The following is a 25,680-nucleotide window of genomic DNA, read 5'->3' on the forward strand; positions in this document are numbered from 1 at the left end:
CAAGTTGAATAAACGCTCCGTTGCGAATTTTAGTTTGGTAAATTACATTATTGTTATTTTATTTTTGTATAATTATTAATTTTATTTATTTTAATTATAAATAAAATTATTACCCAAAATCATAACAACGAGTTTTATTCTAAACCGCGGAATTAGTTTGTCTCGCATCTCGCGGGTAAATGCAGGGAGAACTGCAGGAAAGAAAAACACTATCTGTAACTCGCACAAAGTATACATATGTATTAAAATTTTATTTATTGTTCAATTCATCATTGCATAGTAGCTTATTTTAGGCTTTATCGTCTGGTTAGTGTTACGTTTTTATGCTTGAGACAGTATTACACGCCATAATAATGCCCTTGTCATTTCCCTGGTTGTCTTGCACCTAGTCCTGTTGCTAGTCCAACTCCCCTTCACTCGATCAAGCGTAATTAGTCACAGTTTCGCCAGTTATGCAATATATCGTTAGCTCACTATATTTTAGAATGTTGCTTTGTCTGTGGGGAAATATTGGTCGATGCTCTTATCATTTTCCTTTACATATCTGAAGTGCATCGTTTCTGTAAACTTGCATTTATCGCTGATATTGCTTTCACGTAAAGTAGAAGCATATTTAGTTTTATAATAAATGCTTAATGCTAAAAGGGTGACGTACATGTATTACCAGAAATCTCAAATAATACATTCTCTCTGCTGTAGTGTTTGTAAGATAAGCCGATTTGAGTTTAAGAGGACCAAGTAGTACTTTAATTACTGTATATTTTTTATTTGTATACTGCAAGCTCTAATTGATACTAACATATCTGACAAAATAAAAGTACAAATAGCCCTGTCATCATGGAAATGTTAAACATTGTATTAGGGCTAACATTAAACTACAAGATACATGATATGTTGCAAGTTTACTTATGCATTGCAGTGATGTGATATGTGTGGCGTGAGTTTAGTTAGCATCAAATGTTGTTGACACAGTTTGCACTACTTAGTTTTGTTGTCTTTTTCATAGTCTCGGGAGTACATCTGTTCCAATCAAATGTGTCCTAATGAGATATGTTGCAATCAGTGATCTGAAAATTAGAAATCAACTGTACATTTACAAAAGAGTTGCGACTGAAATATAGCCTTGAATTTAATTTATAGCTGTTAGCTAATGAATACTTTGCAAAGAGAATATTTGGTTGTTCGATTTACTAAAGGAATAACTATCAAACAATTTTATTGATTTGACTTCACTGTCCATTACACTTGTCATAACGTTAAACAGTCCTCTTATCGCTACTTCCTGTGATGCATGTTGGTGTCTAATGACTTTCATTCTGAAAAGTTGAAAAAATATGGGATACGCCACAGGCTATTCTTTGATGAAGATAAATGATAAACATTTTGGTCAATTTTGTGTATAAAGCATTTTGGTTACATCCTTCGTTTTATTGACGGCATCAATTCGTCTGCACATGTGCTCGTTCGCAGAAAAGCCGCCATATTTGTAGACAAACAATCATCAGTCTCGTTCGCTTTACGTTATTGAATAGTATTTTTTGTGTTATTTTGAGTTTATATCGGGATTCTCTGGAAAAGAGTTTTCAGCGTAGGTTGTGGAAATTAATTGCAGAAGCTTCGTGTTTTCAACGGTAAAATTTGTCTACAAATATGGCCTACTACGATAATTCACAGTCCCACACTCATAGAATGATGTCACGAAAAAACGAACGATTGTATGTCTAAACTCAATATTCGTTAGGGATTCTAAGCTGGTGTTAGGCACAAAACTGATACTAGGAAATTTAAAAATATCTCAAGATCTAAACTCCTCTTATATAAAACATGATGTTAGAGATATTGCTCAAGTGTTTTCCGTTTATACCTTGAGTTGTGAACGATAGAAACCGTTGGGCTCAAAAGAAACCAACACATTTTATATCGGTCAAAAATCTCCAAGGGATTAAAACATAAATAGGCTTCTTCAAATACTGGGGTAATTCAACAATTTCACAAACCTTCACAGCTTAAAACAGTTTTTTTGGTAATTGCATGCACTATAGTATAATTTAATTTGTAATGCTTTTTATAGCATTTATCATTGTAGGAACCAAGGCAGAATCATTGGAATTTGAATAATTTATGACAGTCTGCAACAGATGGTAGTGTCTCCTAGTATAAACAAAGATTTATTGGACCATTAAAGTATAACTAGTAAAACAAACTCGGATGATCGTCTTGTTTGGAGTACAATGTGATTGAGTCACAAGATTTGCTTTCTCTGGACTAACCATGCCTGCACATAGACGGAAATCTGGCCACGATGATGCTGCTGGTGAGTTTCATATTTCATTTATAAATTCATTAAAAACCCCTAACGCTTTCACTGCGTAATATTTTGCTCATTTTTACAGAATTAATGCCGAAAAACCTTTGCTAGTGTACCCTCGATATTTTTGCTGTAAAAGCTAGAACTTGTGTCATAGAGTTAATCTAAAGTTTTTGTTGTCAAATCTGCCAATCTTAAAGTCTTTTTTGGAATCAGCAGAAAATTCTGCCCAAGAATACATGCTTTGGAAAAACAAGAGCCAGGTTTAACATTTTTTGTTTGATGAAACTGGAATTACTGGATGTAAACGAAAATGCTATTTTTCGCAGTTTAGTCAAAACTGAGATCCCATCCTCTAATTTAAAAATATAGTTGTCAGAAGTATCTGAGCCCCAATGATGAAGAATTTCACTAACAAAAATTTGTTTACGTCTCTGTTTACATATCTTTTCATTGGCCTTAAACCAAAAATAACAAAAATTGAGAAGCCATGAGATTATGCTGTGAATTCTGAGTGAAAAAAAAACTTACTGACCCATTTGTTGGCAATATAATAACCAAATATCCTAAATTTATTGTGCCAAAATATTGGGTTGATCTGTTAATTCTGTGTTTTGTGATCAACGTTTTTGTAAAGGTACAAAGGCGAGCCCTTGTAAAGGCTTTCCATAGTGAAAGAGTTAAAATACTTGATCAAATGCTGATGCATGTTTGACATTGACATACATCTGCTTTGATAGCCGTTTAAACTGTATAGACTATAATTGTGTGTATTGGTTTTTTGGAGTGTGTCAATCCATTGACTCATCAAGCTCTTTACTAGCTAGCATTTGAATTTTAATATGCAAATAAATTTACATAGGTATAAAGGATCGCTATTTTATTTTATGGAAAATATAGTGAAGTTGAGCAATCTTACTACATTGAAGTTTTAAAATCAAGTTTCCAGTTTTAAATCAATGTCTCGTTTAATGTGCTGATGTGTTATGATGAGTTAAACGTTTTCAGTTCCACCTACTATTTTGTTGGCAATGTCAGTATGTCGTTGCTAAACTTGTCTGAACATGAACATTGTTTGCTTTTAATTCTATTTTACACAACTACGTAGTCACCCCAGCTATAGTTGGAATTTGACAAATGTTCTGATATAACTCAGAATCTTTATTGTGAGACATACCAGAATTTGTTGATCAATTTTGTTTTGAATCAAGTCAAATTTAAGATCAATTTTGTTTTGAATCAAGTTAAAGTTCAAAGTTAAAATCAAGTCAAATTTGTTAATGGTATGTTATAATTAGTATGTTATTATAGATGAAATTTAAATTAAAATGGTTTGTATTAGAGTTGTTTAAAATCACAGACAGATTTTAATGCATTCATCATAGATTATATAAGTGATTGATAATATTTTCATATTAGTAACAGGGGGAGACAATTTCCAGCATAAAGCAGGCTGTTGCAACTTTATATAGATCTGTCCGTCATTTTGTGAGTAGTTGATGAGGTGTCAGTAAATTAACACATATCATTAAATAGTATGTAAGCTATTGATATGTATTCACAGATATAATTGATATAATAAACCGATTGTATCTATTATTATATCCATGCATATATTTATCAAAATTAAAAAGAAGTAATTTCCAAACAAAGATGAATCAATTGTCAACCAATGTTTCAACAATCACCATGCGTTCAATGCCACCATTCAACATCGTGATCGGCTATGAAAATGTTTTGTTGATGATAGCCTTGGTAACGAAATGTTATCGGCATGTTTGGTTTGACTATGAATGTCCATAAAACATAGTAACTGTATTAGTGAGCGAATCTTCCACTTCAATGTTCTCACTAGTTACTAGAGGAGACTTTAACTTATTTTCTCTCATTGTTAAAAGTGTGTGACCCGTTGGATCAGTTACGTATAGATTTTAGCTACATTGTATAGATGAAGTTCATATATAATATATTATAATTAGTAATGAGCATATGTGAGTACACAGGTGCTCTTCCTTAGCAACTAGTAAATAAATCGACAACCAATTGCAAAACACTTTCAATAGATTGGGTTAGTTTAGAAAATATTCAGGTGAAAAATCTAAATGACTGATGAAATATGGAATGCAATAAGAAGAGTCATACCAAACACTTTCTACATACTTTCTACAATTGATCATTGAATGTTAGAAAATGGAGTTCTCAAAAGTTTGCTTTAGAATAGTAGAAGCTTCCTGGCAAATAATCCTGCTGCTCTACAGTGTGGTGACTATCATTATGTTTCTATTTTTCAAATGGGTTCGGAGTTGTTTCCACTCCAAATCATAGATACGGTAAAATATGAACAGTAAAATTGGACGCCATTTCGTTTCACTAAATTTGTGTGAAGACATTTGCTGTGAGATAGCTAGTCTATTTTAACAAGTTTTCTTTTGAGAGATACATTGCCAATCTTAGAAAGATCTATATAGCACAACAATGGAACATTAGGGTGTGAATTCATTCGCAGCAGGCAACTCCAAATCCATTTCACTCGTGGAAACCGTGTATGTGACTCACCGAGTAATAAGCCAATGCTGAAGGTGAATGCATAAACCTAGCCTCATAATTAAGCGTCCCATTTGAAACAGAATATTTTTAACTATTAATAACATCCGTTATACCTACAAACTTGAAGGTTAATGTGCCAGTCAGTTTCATAAAGCTGACTTTTTATAGCGATTCATTGCTAGCCACCATCCAAGTGGTGCGTATTTCAGAAGGTGACGGTGTTAGTTGCTAAGCATTTGTTTGGATACTTGTTTTCAGTTAGTTCCAGCTTTTATTCATGAAAAGATACAGTAGACTCTCCTACATTGTGAATAGTCCGCATTGCAATGAAGAGAGTTTGTGTTCTAAGGATTTTACATTATACGAACCGTAAAATACATGCAAATAGCCATATCAATTCCCAGATCTTCGTAAACTCAACCCTTTAAAAATGAAAAAACTTAACATCTTAATTTGATACCCGTACCGTAGCTGTGGTATGATTGGTTTTTATTGACAATTTTGTCTTTTTTTCTCATCACTTACACATGGTTTTGAATCCATGATTATGGTAATTTCACCTTAAGTTAAGGGAATGAACACCTTCGATGTCAAAATCAATTGATTTTCTTGTCTACAGCAAGATCTATACCGCAGAAAATATGCCCAGAATAAACTAAAATATATACAATAGGCGCTTTATGTTATACGGAATTTTTTATGTAATACGAAGCAAAAACTTCACATAAATTATTTATGTTCAGTGGAATTTATGTAAATGGAGGCTTACATTATGGGAGCAACAAAGATAGTTGTTAGTAACAAAAAAGTAAGTAGCTCCTAGTAAATATTAATTTTACAAGATAGGAAAGTTTCCACAATATTTTATCAAAGTTGTATTACCATAACAGTAACTCTAGTAATTTTAAACTGTCCAACAAAATGTCAGTAACAAGCGCGTTACAACTTCTTATCAGTTCAATATATAAGCAAGACAGTAATTCATATCACCTTAGTATATTTAGTTGCCAGAGTTAGTACAAAAATATATCTTTCCAGTTCGATGCATCAATTGAGTTTATTCTTCTTTCTAAATATTTCATCATCTATCATTTATTTATTTTGAAAGATAAACACCTCACTGAACACATGACTCTTTTAAGAATACTGCATGCATAAGGCTAGTGCTACAAAATTATAAATGTATGACTGTTTAAAATTACTGTCTCAATACATTCTTACTCGTGTAAAAAACTGACACCTTGCTTATGCTTCCGTCATTGTTTCTGAACAGGCCAAACAATTTCATTATGATTGTGAGATTAGAAATAGCTAAATTTCTTGTTGTAGAGGCATGTTTATGTTTAACTGTTTAGAACGATTTGCTATAATCACTTTCACTCTGTCTAAAAATAGAAATAGCTAAATCAGTTCTTCACTAAATTTTCTTGTTGGAGAGGATTTCATTTAAACACGTTTATGTTTGGCTGTCTAGATTCTAGAACAACTTGTAAGGATCAATTTCACTCTGTAATGTACCAGTATTTGTGACCCAGATGTGTAAATTTTTGTCTGTTTCTCAAATAACCGTTTTTTGTTAATTAATAGCTTGTAAATTGCGTTATTGGTTACTACATAGCAGTGTTAATTACACGGCTACACAATACATGGTATCTTTATTCGCTAAGCTTCAAAAAGTGTATGTGAAGTCATGCTGTTGCATGCGGAAAGAAAATTGGGTTGTATCATATATGTGAATCCAATTGGCTTTTAGAATTTTAATGATGATATTTAATGGTCTGTTGTGTTTATTGGTGTGTAGTAGACCGTTATCAATATTTTAATGCTAGCGGTTTGGGATGAAGCTCTTTAGTGTAGCCTTAAAAATTTATGAAATTATTTAGGTAAAGGTATGTCCCCATTCCCTGGGAGAGCGAAGGGTTCTGGTAAAGGAAAGAGCGCTGGTAAAGGAAAAAGTGCAGGAAAAAAGAGGAAGTATGTCAGCTCACAGCAGTCGGACAGCGACGATGACTCGTCTTCTGTGAGGCCGAGTACAGGGGGCAAGTTTGCTGACAGCGTTGTGAGGAACAGTAACAACCAGGATAAACATAAGCCTGCAGAACTGTTCAGGAAGGTTAGAATTTTAGTTTCATATTCCACGTATAAAATTATTCATGTATGGATTTGACACAATTTCATGTGTATAAGCCGCTGGTCAATGATTTAAAGCCCCAGATTTTTATCTGGAGTGCATCATTTCTATAAAGTTACCCTTATCTATCGCTGACATATCATTAACTTACATTAAATGATTAAAAGCATATTTGGTTTATAATAAAATATTGTAGCTAAAAAGGTGATAGATTTACCAGAAGTCTGAAATAATATTTTCTTTCTCCTGTGGCGTTTTGTTTGTAGTATAAGTTGATTTGAGTTCAAGAGGATTAAGTAGTACTTTAATTGCTCTATATTTTCATTTGCCATCTGCAAGTTATAATAGATACTACCATATCTGTTGAGACATGACAAATACCAACTCATTGTGATTACTAGCCAACGGATCAGAAGTTAGCTTGGTTTTAGAGGGCTGGCAAAACTGCAGCTAGCTTTCTCTGATTTGAGAGAAACAGTCAGTAGCTTTAGCTTAAAACTGAATGGCTTTATTCATGCTCAATTTGGTTCAGCCATTGTTTGTTGCTAACAAAAAAATCAACATGAAAAAAATTAGAACAACAGAAACAGTGTTACTTTCTTGACATCGCAGCAGTCTTCTATGTGTGAACACTTGATTATTTTCAAATTCAATTTTCCTTTTTTTTTATTACTATTTTTGCCCACTATTCATGTCTTTTGTTTTGGATTTGCATGGCCACTGATTGCGTGCTGGCAAAAGCGTTGGTGATGTTGCCATCTGGCCACTCCTTGAATGTACGAGCAAAAGCAAACTGCATAAAGTAATTTCAGTCCTTTCGTACAGTTTAAAAGAATAAGAGATGATCTAATGTCACATCTCTTCAGTTCATTTGCGATCGAACAATCTTAGTGTAAATAAATTGAAACTTGCTTTGCAAATTTCAACAGCTCAACACGAAAACCCACCGACTCGTGATGAGTTGGTTTCGCAATGCTACTTTTAGTCTATTTGGACGATTGCTATGAAAGTTGTTGGTACACCAGATCATCTGTTTACACGAGCGATTAGTGTACCGTTGATGATGGCCTCTATATAATATAGAGCGGCTAGTCGTAACACGAGGTTTATCCTCAGTATGCTTTTCTCATGTGAAGAATGACTAGGGCTTAGCCGAAGTATTTCCCAAACTACTTCAGCAGGAATCACCGAGTTTATAACCACTCCACTCTAAACTTGTGTGTTGTTTTCCTCATATCGACAGTTGTTTGCATGATGCAGATGATCAGCAGAGTGCTTGTAAATATCTTAAATTGTTACATATTAATCAATCAAATGATTATGGACTGACTTTACTCACCACTCGCAATGCCAGCAAAGGAAAATGTTCACAAACATATTTATTCATTTGGCACACTTATATATAATTGTGATTATAATTTTTGGTCTCATTTTTATATTTTGTAACATGTAGATGTAGGGGATTTTGTTTTTCAATTCCGCTTCACCATTTCAATTGTTTTTCATGCCTCTTTTCAGTTGACTTCAGATTGGTCACAAGTGATACATAAAATAAGAGTATTATAAAAATTAGTATATTTGGCAGGCCAGTGCACCATGAGAGATCGTCATGAGTAAACAATATGCTCTTAATTATTCTATGAAGTGGCAAGGCGGCTGAGTGGTGTAGTGATTAGTGTGGCGGGCTGTGAAATAGAGCATTCGAGTTCAATTAAAATGCGAGGCAATTTTTTTCATAACACTTTTAGTGTTGCTTTGGACAGACGCACAGACATGGCTCTTATTATAGTAAAGATTTTTATATTGAATTTTTTCAATTTGTTGTTATTAAGTTTCGATGTTAGATTACTTAAAATGAAATAGTAAGAAAGTTTATGGATGATAAGTTGGTTTTCTCAATGAGTGGAATAAAATTACAAATATGTGGAATTGTAAAATTCTCAAAGTTAAGGTTAAATCAATAAAGTAACTATATGCGTTAATATTTGCAGAAATCATGAATGCTTTGAAGATCAAATCACTAGTCAGATTGGTTTTAAAAGAAGGCCATATCACTGAAGTATCAGTAGAATGGGTGCATCATTACTTGTACGAATTCGTGTAACATGTAAATGCAAGCCTATGACTGGCTCCGCTTGCCAGGTCATTGTACATGAGTAGGCAACTCCTGTATATACTTAGATTTTGATTAGCGAATATATAAGCAAGTTAAAATTATAATGTTAGCAAATTAAACTGATTCGCAATTTAAACTGGAAAGTTGGGAATGTAGGATAAACTAGTGCACCAGGGCATGTTTTTTATTACCCTCTGTTATGTGGTATCTGTGGGCAATCGGTACAGTTGAATGGTTGATTTTCTTGCAGGATCTGATCAGCGCTATGAAGATGCCTGACTCGGAGCCGTTGCTCATGGAAGAATATATCTTGATAGGTGACACTTGGAGACAGGACTGGGAGAAAGGGGTGCAGGTGCCTGTAAACCCTGATGCCAGTAGGCAGTTTAAGGCTGAGGTCACGCAACTGGAACCACCATCACGTTCGGGCTCTTTTAAACTGTGAGTTTGTATTGCCTTGCTCAAAATTTTATATTACCTAGCTGTGTTGTCGCCATAAAAATACAAATCGTGTACAAAATCGTAAATAATTTTAAAGGCACAAGCATTTGTTTCCTGCAAAGATATGAGCTCGTAGCAACTAAGTAAAGGTATCAAGTGAGGATGAAAGATACAAGGATGTGGTGGGTGAGACGTGTTTACCATACGCATGTTCCTTGAACATAATTTTCTCGCTGGCTATAATGTTAACAGTTTTCTTTGTTCCTGCGAGTCTGTAATGAATTGGGAAGTTTTTCATGCTTATTTTTCGCCTTTGTTTTCTTTGTTATCAAAGTCACCGATTTTAGTTTTGTTCTGTACGTAACAAAGAAGACGATGAGCGTGGCACTTGAACTATTTGCAACTTTTAAAAACAAATATTAGGTTGAAGCAGCTCATTAACAACAGTTGGACAGTTGGGTTTCTGAGTGTTTAGAATGTTAGAATGCTATTTTTAGGTTACTAGCAGTTTTTATGCTTTTAAAGGTTCATAGCTGAAATTTGATATTAAGCACAAAAATCTTTATTATTAGTCTATTGGGAAGGTAAAATTGTGTGGGTTTGTTGTCATTGGTTACTAGGGTGTTGTGAAATGGCATGAACACTATGGTTACAGTAATATAACAGTAAGGGACTTGTCAAAAATCAAGCAATTAGTGTAACGAAACGTAGTATTAGATGTGATAAAATGTTCACAGCCCCAGCTATGCTAACATTTTGTCATCTCTTTACATTACTTGTTAAGTTGAATCACATGTGATAAGGTCTGTCTCTTTAAAGGAGTGCAATAGGGTCTTAATGGTGACTTGTATGGTTGATTGTTAGAGGGGAAAAATACATTCTCACACACGAAGACTCAGCAAGATTTAGCATCACATCTCATGAGTACAATGATGCGTACAAGAGAGCTGACAGCGTCTGTAGGTACGATCTCGATGACCTGGATGTGGCTTGGCTTGAAAAATACAACGAGGAACGAGTTGATATGGGTAGGTCACTTATTCATTTTGGTTGTCTTCACTTGGCTATGCATTGTCAGTGGCCGTTGGTGCTCAGCCACTTTTAGGTGCTAATATTGTATTAAGAGACTATTAACAAACTTTTTTGCGGATAACCAATTTGTAATAATAAATAAGCCTGTGGAAGATGAGTTATGGATATTTTATTGACCATATAATCTCAAAATCTGTATGTCCCTCAGACTTCATGATCGACAGAAGTGTAATGTTCTGTCTATTCATCACGGTGGAGCTACAGTGAATATCACTTCCACCACGCGTAGCAAGCAGAGTCCTAGGGCAATGAGAACCACTAAGCCATTGCTTACAGAGTTAATTCGTTTCAAGATTGGATTTGTATGTCAAACCATTGTATATTGGAGTGAATATTTCGAGGAAGATTTGTTGAGTTGATTTCATTTTTCCCACAGCGCAATAGCCTACAAATAAATACTTCAAATGTATTCTATAAAACTATATAAAAACTAAATTATACGCCTAAATAAAGTTGATAAAGAAACCGTAACTAATGAAAATTGTTTTCATAGATACTTGGATTTTCTTCCAGATTTTATTATGACTCAACTCTAGCCTTTTCATTTGTGTTCATCAAATTCCAATGTTATAATACACTTCTAAAATGTTATTTTAAAAGTTTTCGTGGGTGTAGAGTCAAATTTCCATTCAAATTTTACCTTGTATGCTGGAGATTTCGCATGGGGGGGGATGATTATAAATAGAGGTTTGACTGTGTAACAGTATTAACATTACACTCTACTAGTGTAGAATTATGGTGTCTATTGCACTCATGAAATCATGAAAGCCATCTAATTGATAGGAAACTAATAGTAAATGCTAGTTTTTGTTTATGAACCACACAAACATCTCTATTTAAAAATGAAATCACGCAAAATTTTATAATATCAGGAAGCATTGGTATTTTTCTATAATTTGCAATTGTTTTTATGTCTGAGGTGGTCTGACTGCCAGGATGTTTCAAGATTAAAATCTACAAAATTTGGTCGCAGTTAAAACGCTCAGAAGAAAAATACATGCAAAATGATGTCAAAAGTTTTGATCATTGCAATAGTTGATATCAGCTATTCAAGTTGCAGCATTAAGCGTGCGTTTTGATTCTGTTGGTCTCTTTGCAACCATAGTATATGTCATAATTACGCTTTCACTTGGCCTGAGTGTTTTAACCGCGATCAAGTTTTATCGATTTTAATCTTCAAACGTACCGCCAGTCAGATAACCTCAAACAAAAATAATTGTAAATGATAGAAACTCATTTTGATGAGATCTACACAAATTTTGTCTATATGTCCATCTTTAACTGAGAGAAGGTAAGTAAATGATGTGCAATCCTCTATAAACATGCTGGATCTTTCATGTCAAAGTTTTCATTGCCAGTTGCAATCACTATCAAATGATCTGAGATGCTTCTCTCAATAATCGTAGATATGAAGTGTGACAATTGCCAGCATTTTCTTTGTTTTTTCTGTGTTCACAACAGTAAAGGCTACAAGTTTGCCTATAACAGTTGAGTGAAAAATGAACAGTATTTGTTGTGAGACAAGTCTGCGATCTTGTCTGCTATTTGATTAATGGTGTGACACCTGTCAGGATTTGTTATGTATTGTAGGGCTTGAGCCGACACCTGAGTATATGCTGGAGTATATTATGGAGGCACTAGAGGTGACATGCTACGAGAATATGCAGAACATTAAAAAGAATACAATAGGCCTCGGTGTCGAATTTGATGAAAACAGCGTCTGTAACGTCTGCCAATCGGTAATTGTCTTCTCATTTGCAAGGTTTTCCATGAGTTATTTGGCATTCCTAATCGATAGAAGGGTTGTTTCTATGTGTAACACATGGAGGTCGTGGGTAAACTATTAGTGAAAACATTGAATTTTGCATAATCTTAGAGACTTGTAATAGGTTAATTTGGCTAAACAAGCTCGATAGATTATTTGAACATGATCTGGGGCCTAAAGTTTTGCTAGCATTGTCAAATACAATTGATGAAGTTTGCCCGATTGAGTATATAACTCCCCTCTTCCGGTTATTCTCATCCAGTATCTGTACATCCCAGTGAAACTTATCTGGAGTGTACTATCTTTAATTGCAATAGTAAAAATTATAGTTTAACTTACAGTTATGGTAGTAGTTGGTTCCTTACTTATTCCTTTTTGTTTGCTTGTAATTCCCGCTAATTAATGCTTTACGCACAACTGACTCGGTTCTAAGGGTCTTACACTTTTATACTAGCACTAGCCTTTGTCAGACTGTTGTTGATACAATTTGTAAAACTAGGGTCACTTTGATTCAGCTATTTTACTTTCACTTGTGTCATTACTAGTTCAGTTATTATGCACACTGCATAACATTAACACTTGTAATTCACATATTGTCATATTAACACTTATAATTCACATAATATTGTCCTTGCCTTTTTCATTTCATTGAGAATAGTTATATTCTTAGTGTGTGTTTTGGAGTTTATTTAGTTACCCTCAAAGCAGGATTAACTGTAAGGTAGCAACCGTAACTGGCACAGTTTTCTCCTCACTACTGTGTTTAATAAATGTCATGACACTAACGTAAGTGCAAGAGTTGAGAATTCTTCGCTTTTGTTTTCGTTCACTCAAAAATCAAAAAACAGCTAGATACTAAAACACCGGGCAAGGTGGTATTTATATTCTGCTTGATCAACAGCATCGATCACACCAAGGAAGAATGTGCTTAAATGTTTCCTAGTGCCTATTTATGTCTCTGACTTTCATTCCTACTTTGTGTCAAACTGCCAGTAGCTTCATTCCACTAACTTATGTGTAGCTTGTAGAGTATAATTTTATATGAATATTGAATACAAGGTCAAATTAAAGCATGTAAGGTATTAATATTAAAAAGTGGGTTTACAAGCATTCTGATGTGCAACGCGATTCACAGACAATTTGAGTGAGCAACAATGAGCGAAAAATTCAAATTTATCCGAAACAGAAGAAATCAATTTAAATTGAAAAAATAATGATGCATTCCTATCCTGATATAGATTCAATAACAGCCGTCTTGATCTCTAGGTTCTCATGAGATATGTTTGTGGTTGCTCAAGCTGAGCTCATCTAAATGTTTCAAAGAGCAATCCAAGTGTAGTGTGTCAGGGAAAAGTTGATTTGTGTGAGTATTGTTGTAGCCCGACAGCGAGGACGCTAATGAGATGGTTTTCTGTGATGGCTGTGATGTGTGTGTACATCAGGCCTGCTACGGTGTACAAAACATTCCAGAAGGCAAGTGGTATTGTCGTACATGTGCTCTCGGCATCAAACCACAGTGTGAACTCTGTCCTAAGAAAGGCGGGGCGATGAAGCCAACAAGGTGAGTCTCACTCCCTGCTCTTACCTTCATGATATCCTAGCAGCGTTCTTGACTTACCTCAGTGCTAGTAGAACTATCGCTAGGATATTCACTGTTGGAATTGGCTATGTTACTTTATTGAATGTCTGTCTGCACAAAGGGTCTGTGCCGATGATGTCCTGTGGGCTAGCACACAAGTATTAAAGAGACGCAACTTCGCTCTGTTAGTTTTAATCGTTGTGAGTACTTGCATTAGAGGTGTAAATAGCCTGACTTGACAAACTTGTTTTTGCGGAGTTGTCCCCCGGCGAGCGGAGCGAGCAAAACAACAGCTTGTCACAATACGCACTGCACCTGATGCATCAGCTGCACTGAAAGGGAGTTGTTCTCCTTCGTCTATGCGCCTTGGTATCTATCTATCTCGCCATCTTTACAGGAGTGGCCAGAAGTGGGCACATGTAAGCTGCGCCCTTTGGATTCCAGAAGTCAGTATTGGTGACGCTGAGAAGATGGAGCCTGTTACTAAGATAAAGGACATAAAGGTATAAACATCTAATTCAGTGCATGCATCTGAAGCTAGAAAAATACTGCCAATCGTAGAAGGCAGATGTGGAAGCTTGCGATTGAAAGCAAAAGGTTTCGCTGTTTATGACAAAGTTGAATATGCAGTAGCTTATGTGATTATGTCCAACATGTTTTATTTTTGGATCAATTATGCATTTAGCATTCGGTCATGCAGTAAAAGAGCAAAGTGATAAAAGTTACCTTGACCTTGTCTAAATGCTTTCATGTAATTTACATGTCCAAAAATATTGTGGAAAACTCTGAGGCCCCTTTTTCTAAAACTTGAAGAATATGTTAGAAAAGTTCGAGTATGTTTTGTGTACTCATTTTAATAAGTCATGGATGATAAATAAATACCAAGGTTCTGATGGGCCTATTGAATTCTTCTATAAGAAATAACAGTCGTTGAAGTTACTTTATTTAAAACAAAAGACTGATTTACTCTCTCCAATTATGTTGAGATAATTCAAATGATTATTATGGTTAATATATTAATCATTATAAACTTATTTCTGTGGCATCAAGGGCGGCCCATTTATTTTGTATGTAAATACAAATTGAACATGATTATTTTAATGGTGCATTATTCATTGTTAGGGAATTGTTTGGGTTATCAATAAAAGCTAGTTATACTAGTAAACAAATTTGGCAATTTTCGATGTGAAACTTTTAAGGTAGACACCTCTGTGATTGGTACTTTCTGTTAAGTATAGCAGTGTCTTGTTCAGGTTACAAAGTACATGTGCCTTTTCGGGAGCGAGTATGATAACAGCAAGGAAGTGGATTACTAGTGCTAAACTTCCCTGCAGCATTCATTTCTTACATAATTCATATTGATATTTGGAGGGTTCTGTTGTAGCCAACTCGCTGGAACCTGCTATGCTGCCTATGCAAGGTAAAGGAGGGAGCACCCATCCAGTGTCATGTAAAGACTTGCAAAGTCGCCTTCCACGTCACATGCGCCTTTGAGCACAAGCTCGACATGCGGACGGAAGTCGATGAAGAGGAGGAGGAAGATGAGAGTGCAAGCATTCACCTTCAGGTTAGTTGAAGTCCTTTCGTCATTTTTTACATTTCATACATAATTTCTCGCTTCATCTCTGAGTTCTTGGTGTGTCACCTGTGTCTGTCTCCCTATGGGTTGTACGTTTTCAACTACGGCTGTTGGTTTCTAGACTGTACCTCATGTTTGTCTCTGCGTCTGTGTGTTCATTTATATTTGTTCTATTTAGCGTTATGCTTGTTGTCATCATATGTTAGCGTTTGTTTTTTCAATATCTGTTAAGCGATGTTACAGCAGGAAATCTCCTCATGCACTAGATGAAACTGAGGTTTTACTAATATGTGGAGAAAATTACTCACCTTACGAGACTGTCTCAGTAATGTGCTGAATTGCATGTAGGGTTTTTATGTTGATTTATGTGTTTGAAAAAATGTCGTCTGGTCATCCAGTATCATTTCTATCAAGAGGAGTTACCTGCATGTAGGACTGCATTTCTTTCTGGTTGGCAGAATTAATTTAACGATTCATTCCGGTGTACTGCAGGCTTGTTTGTAAAACTATAGATTCGGATAAAGCTGACTCAACAGTGATGCATCATGGGAAGGTTTGTCTAGCGGTGGTTTCATCTTGGTTCTGTTTCGAATTGGGTTGGTTGTGGGAATGTGATTAGACAGAATTGTTATATTTTCGGATGTAAAATACATAATTTTTTAACCCTACCGGTAGAATGGATTACACTTGCGTAGTAATAATTTCTTATGTTTTGTAGGCCTATTGTCCACGACACACGTCTGCTTCCCCGAAAAAGGAGAAGAAGAACATGACTGAACAGGAGAAGGCAGATGCAAGGAGTCAAAAGTAAATGAAATAGTCCTTGTTCACGCTCTTTGCTTCCCCTTTTTTCCCATCAACTTCTATTCTCTCTCCTGACCCTCTTCTTGTTTTTCTATTTCGTTTCTATACCCTTGTTTATCCTTACCTTCTTACTTTTCAACAACTTTTATCTTATATTTGCATCATTTCGCTCAAGACTCAAGGATGGCAAGGACGTTCATCACTTGTCATCCTCAAGGTTTGAGCGAAATGGTGCAAATATAAGACTTGATGAGGCAGAGCTTGCTTCATGCACCAGCATACAAAATTCATTATCTAATATTCATCAAATTCTCACGGAACATGCATGCCTTCAATTACAGGCTAATCTCTCTACTATATTTGCTTGCAATTATTCCTTCTCAAAAACTTGTACTTTCCTGTTTTCCTCCTTGTTCTTAAAAGCAATCGGAAATAAGTGAAGACGAGGAGTATTATATTTACTAAGCTTCTTCATGGCGATAGTGTAGCGACACACCCCCATGTGGCGCCGCAATGTCATCATGGAAACAGCCGTGTTGCTCTCATTCTGTCATGGTTCTGTGTCGCTGTTTAGAAGTGAAAGCATGTGCGATGCGCCATCTTCCTGTCGTGGAAACGGCCTGAGCCTCTAACAGCGTCGCACTTGACCTCTTGAAGTTACAACATTGACATAAGGCGTCGCACAACCATTATTTTACTATTGCGCTTTAGGAAGACATGATCTGCTTGTCAGTCCAGCGTAATGTTTCGGCACCTAGGTGTCACTACATGGAAACGCCTTTCCATACAAAAGCGTATGAAAACTTGGCAAATAATATACTACATGACTGCCTCATTGATTAACCAACGGAAGTTAGCATTCTTGTGTGCATTTTATTAAAAATAACCAATCCAAATGTGGTGAATGAGTGATCGCCCTGTCTCTTCGTTCAACTATGTTTTTTATTTTGTTATAGTATGTAATAATAGGTCTCATGTAAAGTTAATAATTTGATTTTAGATTATCAGAATTGGAAAAGAAGTTTTATGAAACGGTGACAGTGAAGGAGATTGTAGATTCGCTTGATGAGAAATACGATGTCGACCTCGTTGGCTTCGTCTATGAATACTGGAAGCTAAAAAGAAAAGCCAATTTTGGAAACACTCTATTAGCGCCCAAAGGTTTGTACACAATGCTTTTAGTATACATATTTATTGTTGCTATAATCTTTAACTTCTATACGAGAAAGTTGTTAGAACACTTTTCCTCCGGCTGCGAAAAACTAAATACTTTAATCACCCAAATATAAGATGCTCCATTTTTCGTCGCTAATTTCATCATCAAAAGTCGGAGAGCGTTATACTTGAGTATTTGAGAAATCAACTTCTTAGCCAGGGTAAATAAAATTATCTAATATATTTTATTGGTGCATGAGTGCATGGTGCATCTGTGGTATTTATTAATCAGCATAATGCAGAGGGGAAGTTCCAGGTTTCTAAGATATAATATTAAAAAACGAATGACATAAACGATATTCATTATACTAACAGAAACCAAAATGAAAGCATTTAAAAATTTTATTCGGTGCAGTCAGCTTTTTGGTTTCCGCTGACTGCTGCTTTCCGTTTGACTCACTTCAGCTTCTGTTTTTTTCAATATCTTCTTCCTCTCTGCTTTCTGACCTGATTTGGACCAATCTTCACTGCTGAATTTGTCAATATCAGCGTCCAATCTTCTTAGCAGACTGAGAACTTTTATGCATAACTCTACTTTTTACTGAACAAAAGAGGAACTTGTATTGATGTACGCAGCTTGCACATGCAGCTAATCACAAGTATTAGCGTTGATATGGTAGTGCAGAATAAAAACATCAGTGAACATGTAGAGTTTTCTCTTTGAGCGAAATACTACAATGTAAATAACTGAATGAATAATTAACCATGTCGCAATGCAAATATTCCGACGATAATTTAATAGCATTAATGGAAAATCCAGCCAGGTTGTGATGTCCTTCACTCGACTAGAACCATTCCTTATTTGTCTGCACGGCGTATCACTTCGTGGTGTTGATGCGTGTGACCACGGCAAATAGCTATGGTAACACGCATCACATTGGCATCTATGTTTATAAGGCTTTAAAAGATGGCTCGATTCAATTTTCATCCAAAACATTAATAACTCAATTCTCAATTATTTTGAATCCAATGTTGTGTAAGAATTGATTCAATTTTCAATTCATTGCATAACACCGCTGTTCAATTCTCAATTCATTGCATAACACCGCTGTTCAATTTTCAATTCATTGCATAACACCGCTGTTCAATTCTCAATTCTTTAGCTATCCTAACTTCAATAACTCGATTCAATTCTCCCAAATAAACAAAATCAATTCTCAGAAAAATTGACTTACGGCAACATATCAAAATAACAATAACCCACAATCACTAATTCAGCTACAGTATTAGCTCAGCCTATTGACTGTTTGCCTAGCAAATATTAACTATTTCATTAGGGAGTTCATTGCTTTTTTCGATGGAGCTGTGTCATGTCTACCATTTTGTGCTGGCATGCACTCAGTTGTTTTGTTGTAAAAGCAGAGTTTCTGTCACATAAATTCAATTTAAAACTAATTTGAATTGGCAAAAAAATTCTGCACAAGATTTCATGTATTTGAAAAACAAAAGAATAATATAATGTTTTTGTTGTATAGTAAAACCGGCTGCAAAAGAAAAAAGCTATTGTTTTTGCAATGTAACCAAAACGAAGAATGCTAGTAGAAGATAAACTACGTAACAAGTTTGTTTTTTGGCAAAATAATAACCTAACTTCCTAAATTTATTGTGGCAAAGTTTTGGGTGGATCTGTTAACGCTCCTATCCGTGAACAATGTTTTTGTATAGGTACAAGTGCGAGTCGCTATATAAAGGCTTTTCGGAAGAATGAACAACATTCACGTGCAGATACAAAGCTTATAATTATAAATATGTAAGCTTATTGCCAGTGCGCAGGCAAACCATAGAGCTATACTATATTAGTGCTTAGTACATATTATGGATGTATAAAATATACCCTGTGATATCGAGGTTTTGGAAAAACGTGTGCGATTGGCAACATAGGACTGCACTGATATCTTCGCTTTTGGCGCACATCGAGTAACGGATTGGATAACTTAGGAGATCAATGTTCGAACATAGATTTTCTATCGATGCAGTAATAAAGGGAAACATTGGTGCATTGTGACTCGAGTCATTTTCCTTAAGGTGCAAACACACTAGGCGATTTTATCGCGAGCGTCATGAGGAGGGCGGAGATATCGCTAGCGTGTGCATAAACACACTTGCGCGATTCACTAGCAAGCGATATAATGGGCACGCCCACAAACTGCCAATAAAATTCCGTATCATTAGTTTCTTCGGAGTTGTTAATAAATTTAGGTCAGTCAATATGGCGCCGTCTAGGCGACAACGTAAACAACTTACGCATTTGTTATTAAACCTATCTCACTTTCACGGATTGTACACTGCCTGCACTACAAGGAGACATAAGAAAAACGATTATTGCATTTTTAACTGTAATATTTTTCACTATTTTTATACATATTTTATTTTGTAGTGGTTTTTTATATTTAGGCCTAATGTATTAAATATTTACCGTTCTCAAGATGGTCAACCTGTGCAGCGATTGATTCCAAATGTTGATTTTCAACTTGGATTTTTTGTAATTTTTGTTTGTTATGGTGCACATGACTGGGAGTGCTATTATTAAATTTATGAACAATTCAGTGCTCGTTCTGAAGATGTTTCAATATTAACAAAATAGCAAATTGTCGCTGCTGTACGTTGGTGAACATCGATAAGAAATAATTACCCGCCATAAAATTGCATTCTGGTAAAATCCAACTAATCGAAATGCATCTCGCTAGCGATAAAGTTGTGCAGAGAAAGTCTAGCGTTATCGCTCTAGATGAGCACGCTGGGTGAATTCTAGCGCAGATTAGCGCCACGCAGCGCGATATCGCTCTAAATATCGCCTAGTGTGTTTATACCTTTATTGAAAGTAGAGAATCGAGTCAATTCCTGTATGGTGACAGTAAAAACTCGATTCAATTCAATTCTCACTGGTAGGGTGCTCGAGTCGATACAATTCTACAGTAAGTAACAGACACAGGATAAACTGTTCAATGCAATTAGTTTGAGAGTTTGTCTTGGGGCATGTTCGCGCAAGCATGTTAACTCGAGTGCCCATCTCTGCACTGGCTATGCATTTCCTCCGTCAGGCCTTCAACCATGAACCTGACATAATCGTAATGCTGCAGTGCAATTTTTACAAATGGCAAGTATCTCGGCCGGTTTCGCTGATTGTTCGCAGTCGATCGAGCTTTTATAACAGGACGCACCAGTGAAAAATAAACAAGTTCATGCCGTAAACGAGTAGTTAATCTGTTCTTGCATATTTGTACCGCTATTAACGGCCGGTAATAGTATAAGCCGCCATAGCTCAGTGGCTAGAGCGCCTGTCTAGTAAACAGGAGGTCATGAGTTCAATCCTCATTGGTGGCTTAGCGTTTTGTCTTCTTTTTTTGACTCGCTTTTATTGTGGTTTGTTTCCAAGATCTTTATTGTCGTAGTTAGTACTAAATAATTAATCAATTTGTGTTTTCATAAGTCAATAAACAAATTTATTATGGCAAGACAGATTTGAGGAAGCCTGATGGCAGGTTGCTGATGCTCTTCTGCTTTCATGTGTTACAAGTTTTTTAGATTTTGAAGCATATAGTTATTCAGGTAGGCCCTCAGTAGAAGTGTCTTCAAATGGGTTGTTCTAATGTAGGATCCCTTTATCTTCTCAAAAGAAAAGTTAACACTATTCTGTACCTCACTAAAATGCTACTGGTAGTGATATGAAGATGTATTCTACAGAACATTTTGTATTACAGCCGAGGAAGAAGATATGCTCGTTAAACAGCAAGAAGGGAGTCTGCTGGCCAGACAGAAGATGTTTGTTCAATTAAGGCAGGACCTTGAAAGGGTAAGCATTTCGGACCAACGTGTCTTTTTGTAGCCATAATATTGCTTCCCTTCAGTACTAATAGTTCAGGAAAGCTGCAAGGAATTAGAACATGCTATGTCAATTCAGGGGATTGCTAGCTTAGCTATCAAAGCATTAGGCTTATAAAATATGAGAAACCAAACAAACATTTAGATTTTGTCCAATGATTGTTGCTGAATGTCAAGGTCACTAAGGACAGTTTTATACAGGTGATTCTTTACCGTCTCGTTTGTGGTTTTGAATTTCTTGGCTTTCATGTTCTACGTAAGTTAAAACTATTGCCAGATGTAATTGGTTGGTTTCATATGTACATGTAGATTATTCCAAAATCAGTGAACATAGGACTATTTAGTACTTGTATACCCCTTGATGTGACCACTTGACTTGTTTATCACAGACCGTCACTTACTACCATCAGTAGCAAGGTGGAGTGTTCAAAGCTTTTAGTGATTTGATTTTCTGTTGGCTTTTTGCTGTTATATTAACCGCTGCTAATCTTTGGTTTGAGTCGTTACTGCCTGGGGGAGGGGGACTACAGCAGTTGACAGAGATGGATGTTTATTATAGTTTTTAGACAAGTTGCTGGCGTTTTTTATTTTATGTCAATTTTAGCAAAATAGGGAATAGTGGAATAGTTAGCTTTCAAAAGTTCAAGCTTTTGGATTCTGATTAAAAACTGTTCAGATGATAATTGTTAACGTTAATGTGCCAGCTATATGAAAAGGTCCAGCAAGTTTCAGAGGTTATTACAGCTGGGGAACATCCAAGTACAATTCCCTTACATATTTTTCATAGATAGTTATGCAGTAGTTTACATAATTCAATATCGAAAAAAACTAAAATGACCAACTTTTCATTTTTCTAAATCAGCTAAAGTAAAAACGAAGAATTTCATTGCTTTTTTCCATTTATTGAAAATCAAGTCATTTTATAATAATAGTTATAGTGATTATTATAATACTATTGATCTATGATGTTCAAGTTGTATGAGCAATGTATATGGTCTTTAGCTATTGCAATGAGGTGCATTATTCCTAAATTGATTTCACCGCACCACCAACAAATTCCAGTCTTGTAAGGAAGCATATTCGGCATTATTTTAAGGATATTTATGAATCGCTTAGATTTTTATAAAAACTACTTTCAGGAGCCAACCAACGGTCTATGTAGGACCTATCTGTCAAGTAATTCGACGAGTATGCTCATGTTTTCATTACATAAAACAAGTAACCTTCCTATAATCACTTACCTTGAGCTGAGGTGTTACCATGTATTTTCACTTACAACTGAATTAATTAAGGTTTTTACTTGTGTAAAGATGGCAGGGTATGATGACCTTGACCTTGGCATGATGACCTTGAACTACAAAAATGTATAAATTGTAGGTGCGCAACCTTTGCTACATGATTTCTCGAAGGGAGAAAGAAAGAAGACGGTTCTATAAGACGCGAGAGGAGGTTTTTAAAAAACAACTACAAGTGATTATGTCAATGAATTTGTCACAATCGGACCTGGAGATCGTCATCGATGCGAACCACAGCGAAACTATCTATGATAATCCGCAGCAGTGGACATTCACAAGCGTATGTATTCGCTGTGTGTTGGTCACACATCACTAAAAAATAAGCTGTAAATAGGTTTGTCCTTGTTGACGTGACATGCTCGGTAAATCTTGTTTCTATGCTCAACAAAAACAGATAATCATTTGTCCAAAGGTCTTGCAAAGCTCGACTTCTGATATTTCAGTTTCTGTATGTTGTTATGACAGGAAGAACTTTGTAAAATGTTGATTTGGTTTTGACTGATTGGCTCATAATTTCATTTTTGGTCTCGATAGTCAATATTTGACTCATCGATCTTCAGGCTAGGAGAATTCTCATCTTTATATTCCAGTCTTCTTTGATTTATCCTAGACAGTTAGGACTACATTATATGGCAGACTCAAGGACTGAGATTTTAGCTTTAGCTACTGCTAAGTATCTTTACAAGCAAATACTTAAACCACTCTCAGCATCCTAAACAACGACTCGAACGATTCCAGTTTTTTATCAGGTCATCACGAGCTTCGAGAGACTCAGGCTAGCATTGGAAAGGTTTAAACTTAGCAGCGCTGTCAAGCCTGTTGCAGCTTTTGTTATTTCACCGTATTGATTCTGTTAAAATGTTTAGTTTCCTTTCTGTATGTTTTCTCTTTTCTCCATTTTGCTAGTCTGTTGGTACAATGTGATTCGGCTCTCATATCTTCCTCATCATACTCTCTTTGTATGCCACATTTAGTACGGAGGGGATGAGAAACCAATCACTACCAAGCCCGAACCGGCAAAGTCCAGCTCTGACTCAGATTCTGACAGTGACAGCAGCGCGAAGTCGTCTCCCCCACCTGTGATGAGCAGGACTGAACGGGTTGTCTTCCCTCAGAGGACACAAGAGGAGCTTCATCCTAGCAACCCTTGGAAGATAAGCAAGGTGAGAGTTGTTTGTTTCTGTTTAGACCTTTGCTTTGTTTCCTGAGTATTTTTGTGTGTTCATTGATCTGTGAAGAGTTATTTTCTAAGCAAATAAATTTCAAGGTATTCTTACTGGCCCTGAATCAATGAAGAAGCTCTCTCCAGATTGTTTAATGCCCATAGCTTGAACTCTAAAGGCGTGTTGACAATTCTGCTTCTATTTAGTAGATTTATCATGGTATTCATAGAGCCATTTTCAAGCGTGAAATTATAAGTTACGATTTTATTTTAAAGTAGCGATTATCTCTTTGAATTTGTTTACTTTTCAAGTGTTTTGATCATTTCCCTAAGTTTGTTATTTTGATTAGTCAAAAGCTAGTCAAAAACACAATGGGAGCCTGGGATGTCCGGTAGTTGTGTGAGCAGTAGGACTCGGCCAGTGTTTTTTCATGTATGTTTTCCATTTTTGATACAGTAATTGGCTCACTTGGTTGGTTTTCTTCACCTTACACAACCTTCTATTTAGTTGTGATTGTTCGGCTATAGTTTGCTACGAATGAACATAGAACAGTGGCACTACTGTGTGTAAGCCGTTTGGCTAAATGTCAGTGAAATAGTTACGATTTTTTGTCCAGATATATGGAATATTATTAGCCTGTCTAGTCCTTGCTAAGTTTGTTGACAGTTTTTTTATTTCTGTGTATAGGCATTGCAAGACAAGATACATAGCAAGATATTCCGTACGAAGCGTCCGAGACCCTATATAAACGGTGTGAAAGATCGCACTCAACAGAAGTTTGCGTGTTACTTTAAACCTTTGCCTAAGACACTGCACAGGCCGCAGTTACACAACGGAGTTAACATTTACGGCAGCATTGGTTCTCGCATCTATCAGGATGTCGATAATGAGGTAAGTGCGGCTGACAGTGGTCAAAATGTTGTACAACTTGAAATTTTTTGTTATAGATTTATCGAGCTTGTTTATGATTATATTGATCAGTGTCAAACTCTGTTCTATAGGTATCGGTATGTATTGGCGAATCGGATGGCAGGGAGCAAATGTCAGATAGCGATACTGACCTTGACATAACTGACAACTTTTTGTTCCCCAGAGTCAGTGACCAGTTTCCTCAGCGTGTCACAAGGTCACGCTTGACAGAAAGCCTAGCTAAGATTTGGCATACCGTCACCGTGTAGCATTGTAGCTGCAGCTTGTCAACTCCGTATTTATTGCGTTTTTTTCTCACAGATTATGAATCTTAGATTTATTACCTCATGGCTAGCATGTGTCAATAAACATTGTTTTGTTACCACTTCATGTAAAGTTCACCGTAAGCTCAATGAATATGTCCTTATGTATAGCTTTATTCGTGTACATAGTTATGGTCTCAATGGGGAGACGACTTTAGCCGAAAGATTCAATAGTAGTTGTTTTTTCACTTCCTCCTTTGTAGATTTTTGTAAATATCAGATGAATATTTTTTACTTCCTGTGGAAGCTGTACATTCGTCTGTTTCAAATGTCTATTTGTAAATTTAAAAAGAAGCCAGTTGCTAAGGAACTTTCATTTCGCTTTACGTGATGTCCTGAAAACTAGCACTTATGTCGATTGAATAAACACCTACAAAATGAGAATGCGTACTAAATGTCATACATCGCTTACATTAAATAGTGTCTGTTAAGTTGGACTCTGTCATGCAATCTGTGACAGGAAGTTAATTTGACGTGCAAACGTCAAATATTGAATGTTTTATTGATGTTTGAGGTTCCCTCTCTGCACTTAATATCTAAGCAGCAAAGGAGTAACCTATAATTTGTGTTAAACATTGGAAATACATGCAT

The 25,680-nt window shown here is 35.8% G+C and overlaps 1 protein-coding gene and 1 non-coding gene across 4 annotated transcripts; both read left to right on the forward strand.

The window, feature by feature from the left end:
• The first annotated feature begins 175 nt into the window (after window positions 1-175).
• LOC137401449 (protein Jade-1-like) lies at window positions 176-25,467 on the forward strand. Of its 3 annotated transcripts, none has more exons than XM_068087794.1 (16): window positions 176-229; window positions 2,087-2,314; window positions 6,739-6,968; window positions 9,353-9,543; window positions 10,408-10,571; window positions 12,226-12,374; window positions 13,780-13,961; window positions 14,377-14,482; window positions 15,364-15,546; window positions 16,277-16,365; window positions 17,363-17,523; window positions 21,279-21,370; window positions 22,777-22,974; window positions 23,669-23,857; window positions 24,545-24,748; window positions 24,859-25,467. In XM_068087794.1, exons 2-16 carry the CDS (start codon window positions 2,272-2,274, stop codon window positions 25,033-25,035), a joined length of 2,358 nt encoding a protein of 785 aa, XP_067943895.1. In that variant the 5' UTR covers window positions 176-229; window positions 2,087-2,271; the 3' UTR covers window positions 25,036-25,467. The 3 variants fall into 3 exon arrangements, with proteins under 3 accessions (XP_067943895.1, XP_067943896.1, XP_067943897.1); XM_068087795.1 differs by having other exon boundaries at window positions 208-239; XM_068087796.1 differs by lacking the exon at window positions 176-229 and adding an exon at window positions 286-306.
• Trnat-agu (transfer RNA threonine (anticodon AGU)) lies at window positions 20,829-20,901 on the forward strand. The gene has a single exon. It is a non-coding gene; the product is annotated as a tRNA-Thr (tRNA).
• Window positions 25,468-25,680: the final 213 nt, after the last annotated feature.

The sequence above is a fragment of the Watersipora subatra genome, chromosome 8 (assembly GCF_963576615.1).
Source record: "Watersipora subatra chromosome 8, tzWatSuba1.1, whole genome shotgun sequence".
In the NCBI taxonomy this organism is placed as follows: Eukaryota; Metazoa; Bryozoa; class Gymnolaemata; order Cheilostomatida; family Watersiporidae; genus Watersipora; species Watersipora subatra.

Coding starts and splice junctions, on each gene's coding strand:
- LOC137401449 (XM_068087794.1), top strand. CDS start 2,272: ATGCCTGCACATAGACGGAAATCTGGCCACGATGATGCTGCTG. Junction 12,375..13,779: donor TCTGTAACGTCTGCCAATCG/GTAATTGTCTTC, acceptor GTATTGTTGTAG/CCCGACAGCGAGGACGCTAA. Junction 16,366..17,362: donor GCAGATGCAAGGAGTCAAAA/GTAAATGAAATA, acceptor ATTTGATTTTAG/ATTATCAGAATTGGAAAAGA.